Below are 8,200 nucleotides of genomic sequence, written 5' to 3' on the forward strand. Positions count from 1 at the left end.
TATAATTGTGGGCAGCAGGTTAGAACACATACTGTCCCTAGCTCAGTTTGTTGACTTTATTTTCATTTCATTTCCCTGTCTCTCAGTCAGTCCATTAAAGGTGAAAAATGCCAACAAAATAATAAAAAAGAAACCCATCTCTTAATGACTTCAGGCTAGGTGTAATGGACAGCAGCTAGGAACTGTCTCTTATTTAGCCTACCATCATTGATGTAATTGAGATGACAAAAGAAACACTATAGAAACACTAGTCAGAATAACACAATACAATTTAATAGCCCCACAAACTGCTGCCTCCAAAATGTTGAATACAGCTGAATCAGCACCTCTCTAAAATAGTGCGAACAAAAACAATATTGGAACCTTCATGAATAGAGGATTTAGATGTTGGTCCAAATCTACATTTGGACATTTTTGCCAGTTTGTCTGAATCAGGGAACTTACACAGTGGAACTGGTTTAGTCACAGACATACAGATAAATCCATCCATCCATTCCAGGTCCATAATCTTCATTTTCTATAGTAGTGAAGGATTCCTGATATTTTTTACTTCTGTGGGCTAATGTAAACTCAAAAGAAGTATTGTTTGGGAACTCTTTAAATCCCACCTATTTTTCATTCTAAGTGTTCATTTAGTAATGCGATTGTGTGTGTAATGTTTTTGGCAGCTGGGCAGTGGGAGGGAGATAAAAGGCACTGGTAACAGTTTGGCTATTTGAGGAGGCGGTAACACCACGTAGGGATTGTTTTCCTTCTCAGGCTGCTGTGTAGCTTCCAGCCATCACGGTCCCAGAGGTTTACCCACAGTAATGAAATCTGTTTATTTACATGCCCCACTGCTGCCACCCCCACATACAATCAAACTCCCACTTTGCAAAGCCTGTACCTACACACACCCACACGCACACATAGCTTGAGTAAGTGTTTTGCTAATTGGAAGTGATTTTAGTTGAGACTGCTTCTCAGGTTGGAGCTGAAGCCAGTAGTAAGTAAAATGTGCGTTCAGTGAGAGAGAAATAGCTTTAACAAACTTTGCGGGAAAATTAACTATTCATTAATGATTCAATTAACTGTTGTATGGGAAACCATAGCAATGTTGAAAGTCAGACATTGTGACCTCTATTTCTAATTTGAGGTTTAAAGGATAACTCTGTTTTATTTCAACTTGGGTCTTGGTTACATAGTTTAGGCCATCACTTCTTTTAATTATGATTGGGGCAATTGCCAAGATTTCTGAAATTCTGACATCAGGAATCCAAAAGCAGGACCCCACCCACATAAGAAATGTCTGACCAGCCACAAGCCACCAGCCAAACTAAAATCAAACGAACATCAAAAAATGTCACATTTTGTTTCTTTAATTTAACTGTTAACTTACATTTTTGTTAGATTCTATCTTCCCACATTATAGTTTGAAGGCTACGTCAAAGCCTTATCTAACAGGTATGTGACTCTTGTGGAGAATACCAAGCCCCTTTACTGTAATTTCTTTTAAACAAATGATCACACTCTGTAGTATTGAGTCTAGATGCAGAAAAAGCGGTACTGTGAGATGGACCTTTCTGTTTAAAGTCTGTTATTGCAAGGAGCTTGCAGCAAAAAACTTCGCTGAACATAAATTATATTACAAAATTCATATTGCAAAAAGCAGGCTGTTTTGAGGTCTTCATTCAAGCCAGATAGCATTAAAGTGCCTAGATAATTAATCCAAAAACACTTACTTTGTAGTAACATTTTCTCAATCTTATTCTTATTATGAGTGTCATTTGGGATACGAGCCCTCTTATTGGCTACATTGTTGCACATGCTGAGTTTTTTGGAACTTCACTTCCCATAAGAATGAGGGATCTAAACAAGATGAATAAGGTTGCCATGGATTCAGTGAATTAAGTTTTGGGTTACAATTTGAGCCCTTTTTTTTTTAGCCTATATTTGTTTATGTTTATGTTTTGGCAAATTGGTACCATTATAAGTATGTGAATTAGCTGTTTAGCATTTACTGTCAGTAATGTAAAGTAAGCTGTCAGTGGATTCATTTGATACTGAAGAAACTCAAAAACCTGATGATTCTTACACAAGTTCTGGAGTTAGAAGCAACCTTCTCTTTGCAGTTTTTATTGAGTTGCTGGCACAAGGAATAATGCAAAACAGTGTATTTAAAAGGCATAGAAATGGTAGCTGATGAACAGATGATGTACTTGTGTATCTAGGCAGCCCAACAATATTGCTACCTGTGCTGATGTCACTTCTAGCACACTATGGACCTTACTCGGGTTATAGATATAACTGTCCAAAAGACACAGGTTCTTAGTTTCAATTAGAAACCACCTTGTTGAACATACCAGTCAGGGTGGGATGAAAAGACATATTTAGGGATACATATATATATCACAGTTAATAAGACAAACTGAGAGCGGCAGAGTGCTTAGTATGACATGATTCTGTTATTGTACTGATGGAATTAGTGCTGTGAAAATGGACATTATACTGGCTTAGGTAAAGACAAGGTAAACACGGACGAAGTGTTGACCTTGATGAACTGCTGATTTAAATGTTAGCGGATTAGAAGACAGGGAGGCTCCTAACTAAGGTAGGAAAATATTTTCATCTAATAGAAGCCTGTTTCAGTTGAAGGCTTGCTTCTCTCTGCAGGGACGCTAGGAGCAAGGACAGAGCCACATAAGAAATGTTTTCCAAATGTTTCCAGTCTTTATGCTAAGCTAAGCTTAATATTTACTGTACAGACATTCGGGTGGTATTGATCTTCTCTTTTAACTCTCCACCAAAAAGTGATTAAGTACTTACCCCCAAACTTCAATCTAGTCCTTTAACTTTCACAGTTTGGCATTGTACATTAAGTGCCCAATATATAAAATTCTCACTCATGTTGATTTCGAGTGTGAGTATAGGAATAAAATCTCTGAGTAGCTGTGTAACTCGTTTAACATTTTCACTAATTATTTGTCTTCTCTGTTCAGTTACAACAAACAGAAGAAGCTCAGGTGCAGCAAAGAGAGGCCAACCTCACCGCCCTGGCTGCCATTGGGCCTCGCAGGAAGAGATCTCTGGAGCAGACTGAAAGCCAGGTTGGTATGTGTGCTGTCTCACTTCTGTTTTTTAAAAACAAAACCAGAAAAGCTTACTAGTGATGAACAGCTACTTCTTCTTTTTCTTTTTTTTTCTAAATTGACAATTTCAGAAATTACTATCTTTAGCTGATATTTAGCAGCTTGTTTGAAAGTATTACATTTCTGAAAGATCTTATTCACCTCTGATAGTCGGAAAGCTTCAGAATTCAGAGTGAAATCTAGAATAATAGTAAAACATTCAGAAGTACTTTTTAAACATCTATCACTCTGTGTAAGAATCGGTTTACGGACTGCAATGAAACTCAACACTTCCGGCAGTTATTTCACATTTAAAGCCCAACAGAAGATGGTGGAATTATGTCAGTGAACAGAATAGTTTGGAATTAGTGAGTGAAAACAGTATTTCTGTTAAAAAATGAGAATAGCAGGTTGGTGAGTATCACATGAATCTGTTGTCCTGATGAATTAGAGCTCTGGGATCGTACTTTATACTGCCTTTATCAGGACAACTAGTAAACATAGTGTAAGTTTTGAGTTTGTGATTCAAAACAGGCTCAGATCAGAAAACTAAAATATGATCATATAGAAAACAGGCAAAATTATGACCCAAGGGCCTATTTCTAAAATAAGCCTGTTCCGAATAAAAGCAGTTAAGGTGGTAACTGTTTTAGGGAACAGACCACTATTTGAGCATTTACAGTATTTCTATGTGCTCATACTAGAATCAGTCTTTCAGGCTTTCCTTTTTGCAACATTATATATTTCAAGACTTTAACATCCTGGCGTTTAACATTTCTGATGTTTCTTGCAGTCTGATAACCACTAAGAGTCATGAAGGCTGCAAGCTGACAGACAAAAACAACTTGCAGCTAGCTGGCTGCCTCCAAAAGAATTCAAAAACAGTCATGAGTGTTTTGCATTAAAGATGAAAACAAAATCCAGAAAAAGCACCAAACTAAAAAACTACTTTGCACCAAGCAGAGAACCAAAATATACCCCACACACATCTTCTTAACACCAAAGACTGAATTACAATAAAACCAAAATTCAACATGATTGTGTAGCACCAACAATGGATTGAAAATAAAAAAATAAGCATGTTTAATATTACCACAGGTTGATAGAATGAGTTGCTATAAAGGCCATCCCCTCTTCAGCAGCATCTGATCAAGCATTAACTCAGGCTCACAGGAAACCTACGGCTCACCACCATTAGCATGTGTAAGACTGTTAGTTTAGCTCATTGAGTCTTTAATTCTCTGTGTGTTTAAGTCATGGACCTGCAGGCTGTAGGTTTAAAAATGAGGATGTTCTATTAACTGAACATACTTCCCACTGCGTTTGAACTCCATTACCCAGTGGAGATGGCTGCCTGCTGCCTCTCTCTTTCCTCTCACAGCCACAGGGCTTCCTCTTCACAGGCTTTGGACTAGTCAGTATCGCAGCACACACTGATGACAGGAAGTATGGAGGAGGGAAATGAAGAGTGGTTTGGAGTTGAAGATCTTTTGCAAATTTGTCTTTGTACAGCTACGCTTTGTAATTCTTTAGCATATGTTACTGCACATGCTCAGACAGGAGCTCAGGCAGAGAACTAGTGAAAAAGGTTATTGGACTACTGTCAAACATAAGCACTTTTATCTAGGCCTATGCAGTAAAATTACATTAGAACTACAATAAGCTTTCTTTATTTTATTTTTTAATTTTTAAAATAGAATTTTTACAGTTGTTTTTAAATTTTTGATTAAAAAAAGTTTGATTTGAGCTCGGTGATAGTGGTTCTGAATGAGATGATTTTATGTTGAAAAGTGCGGAAATTAATCAAATTTGCAAATACTCCATTACCCATTTTAATTTCATGCATTACAAGAAATTGTTTGAGTATTTGTGTCAAACACTCAATGTAAGACCATCAGGTTCATGTTAAGGTCTTTACTCGTCTTCAATCATCCTAATCACTGTTGGGATGTGTTTGTGTTAATCATCAGCTCACTGTACATTATTGCTGAGTGTCTAGTTTACTTACATGTGTGTGTGTGCGTGTGCGTGTGTGTCAGGTGTCGCTGCTGTCCAGACTGGGTGTTCACAGAGTGACTCGGCTGATGCTGAGGGATTTGCTGGTGTGTATGGAGCAGGACCACTTCCTACGCCATTCCCTTACTCTGTACAAAGCAATGCTCTGATTAGGTCAATTTGCTAAATAATCAGTTTGTGTTTCCCAAGTTTTGGGATGTTTTTTTTTTTTTTTTTTTTTTTTTTTTGCACTTTGTTTCAGTTCTATCAAACATCTCTATCATTAATTTAGTATAGTGCTGGATCAGTGATGGTATTCATCTGGTCTTTAATAGCACTTACAGTTTTGGTTTTGATGCTGATTGTGTTTCTTTTGCGAAGAAAGGTTTCATGTGCAAAACTAATGAACCTGTGAGTAGGATTTTAAAGATAGGATAGGAAAAGAAGTGCTTGTAGGAAACACTGCTGTCTGCTAAAATGTCTACCTTTCACCGTTGAAATTGTGCAAGAAGTGTAGTTGAGTTCTCAACTGGATTTTGAGTTATTCATTATTCTTCTTGGTTTTTGTTTGACCATTAAAAAAATTTGTGAATTCTTCAAATCCTGGTATTTACTGTGTTTTTGCTAGTTTTAGAATAAGTCTTTTTTCTTATTGCGAAAAATCCATTGGAAAGACTTAAACCAAGAATTAATTAATTCAACTAACAAGTATTGTTTGTGTATCAATGCCTGACCTATCTTATTCCTCTGTGTCAGACAGCTTAATTGTTGTCCAAAAACTTAAAAACAAAAATGGGTGACATGTTTCTTCATAACCATGAACGAACACTGTAATTTATCTTGCTGACCTGGAAACTCATTAGAGCTCCACATTTTAATTAATCTGCAAATGAAAGTAGTTCCCAACAAATGCACTATTTCTTCCTCTTTGAGTAACATTTGTTATAAACTAGAGTGCTCAGCTCTTTCAGGAAATTACTGAGCCTTTTTAAAAAGTGAACCTATATATTTGTGAGGGGTTTTTAAAGATTTACATCTTCAGGAGGAACCAGTGGGCTAGGAGCTGAGAGCCACAGACAGAGTAGGGAGGTCAGGGAATATTGAAAGACAGACTAACACGTTGTTTTTGGTCTTTTAATGGGATTTTTCCATAGTTTGAAAAATCTACTGTTGTGGAAGATTATCTGCAAAGGACTCTGAACACAATTAAACACACCAGACACCGATAGGGTTGAAGTGAAATATATTGTAAGTTACAATATAGGAGAAAAACAAACCTTATCACAAGAAGTCAAAGGAGAGTCTCAATAGAAAAAGTCTTACAATCATCTTTTATAATGTTTCTTAAGACTTAAGAACTTAGTTCCAATTGGTTATCTTTACTTCTAACCAAACACATCATCCAATAGGATAGAAATGTATATAATGTTCATGTGTTGTCCATGCATTGGTGATAGACTGAACATGAGACAAGCATAGCTTGGCTTATTTCCATTTACGGTAAAACTGCAGGCTGCTCCATATGCAGGCCCCCCTAAACTCAAAAACATCTGTCTAGGGCCCCTTATAGAAACTTGAAACTTCTATAGGAGCATCACCAAATGTGAATAAATGATAAGCCAACTTTTCTTTCACAGTACAGTATCACCAGCCTTTAAATACAAGTCAAAGTTATTTAAGAATTTTAAGGTTGAAAGAGATGTAATGACCTGCTAGCTGTGATGTCCTGTTATGGACAGCCCATGCCAGGTTTACCACTGAGGGCTGATCAATCTGCAGCTGTTAATGTTTGGTTATTGTATAACATTGTTACACAATGTATTCATTACACTTGTGAACTGTTTGCACACCTGAGCCTGTAAATCACAAGAAAAAAAATCATAAATGTATTGTAAAATTGATTAGAGATTAGAGTCAGTCGTGGAGTAATAAACAGATTATTGATACAGAAGTAATTAATAAGGATGTTGAATCATATTAAGGTTCGTATTACTGATAAAAATATGCAGCAGTTTAGTGGTTTATCCACTTAAGCTGCCTCTCAGCTGAACCTGTGCTCATTTTGACACTTCAGTTGGGTTCAGTGTAGTACACAAAAGTGAAAACCTGCAAGTCCTGGTTTACCTGGACCTGGTCTACACCACAGCTAAGCTAGTTAGATGCTAAGTGACACAGTAATAGACCCTGTACTTATATGTTGAGTCAGCTTTTTAATTAGCTTTTTAATTAGGTTTTTAAATTTTTATTTTTCTTTCATAAAAAAAGCATGATGACTGATAAAGAGCAGTCTGTAGACTTGGTTATGAGGCATTATTTTTTTTAATAATGGGATCCTCGGAAAAGTTTTCTTTTTGAATTACTGAAAATGTGTGTTCATATTTTTAAAAGAATAGTTTGACATTTTGGAAAATGCACTTATGTGCTTCCTTGCTGAGAGTTAGAAATTCAGGTTGATACCACTCCCATGCACGGCGGGGTCCACTTTCCCATTCAAGTGAATGGGAAAGTCGTCCTAGACTTGGATCCCACTGTATGTACACTAAATATGATCTACAACCAGCTAAATTAGCTTAGCTTAAAGCCTGGAAACACAGGAAAAAATCTATCCTGGCTCTGTCCAAAGTTTAGAAACTCAACCCATCAGCTGCTCTAGATTTTACTAATAAACAGGTTATATGTAGTTTCTTAAATCTGCACAGAAACAAGAAAAAGTTTAATATTTAGCATACAGACATGAGATTGACATTGATTTTCTCTTGAACTCTTGGCAAGAAAGCAAATAGGTGTATTTCCCAAAATGGTGAACCATTTGTCCCTATGATCTGATAAGCCCCACAGGAGCATTTCCTGAATTAGTTCCCCTCCGACAGCAGGAGATATGCCACATATAAACTGTTATCACTGTTGCAAAATAAATAATTATCCCTTTTATAATTTCTAAGTGCTATAGGAAGTTTTACGCACAAAAACAAGTTGATTAGGTTTAGGGAAAGATCATGGTTTGGTTAAAACCATGATGAACCTGAACCATGAAAGATCAGGGTTGGGGTTAAAATAAGTGCTTTGTTAATGTTAGAGAACATTTGTCGTCATCCAGG

General features: G+C 36.6%; 1 protein-coding gene across 1 annotated transcript in view; it reads left to right on the forward strand.

The window, feature by feature from the left end:
* The window catches only part of LOC120790797 (transcription initiation factor TFIID subunit 4B-like), a gene marked incomplete at its 5' end in the record, with an annotated part of 24,085 nt that extends 18,414 nt beyond the window's left edge, over positions 1-5,671 (forward strand). The window contains 2 exons of the mRNA XM_040128658.1: positions 2,979-3,086; positions 5,147-5,671. Coding sequence (XP_039984592.1) covers positions 2,979-3,086; positions 5,147-5,272 — 234 coding nt within the window. The remainder of the gene's footprint in view (positions 1-2,978; positions 3,087-5,146) is intronic.
* Positions 5,672-8,200: the final 2,529 nt, after the last annotated feature.

Source organism: Xiphias gladius, chromosome 6 (genome assembly GCF_016859285.1).
Source record: "Xiphias gladius isolate SHS-SW01 ecotype Sanya breed wild chromosome 6, ASM1685928v1, whole genome shotgun sequence".
Taxonomy (NCBI): domain Eukaryota; kingdom Metazoa; phylum Chordata; class Actinopteri; order Istiophoriformes; family Xiphiidae; genus Xiphias; species Xiphias gladius.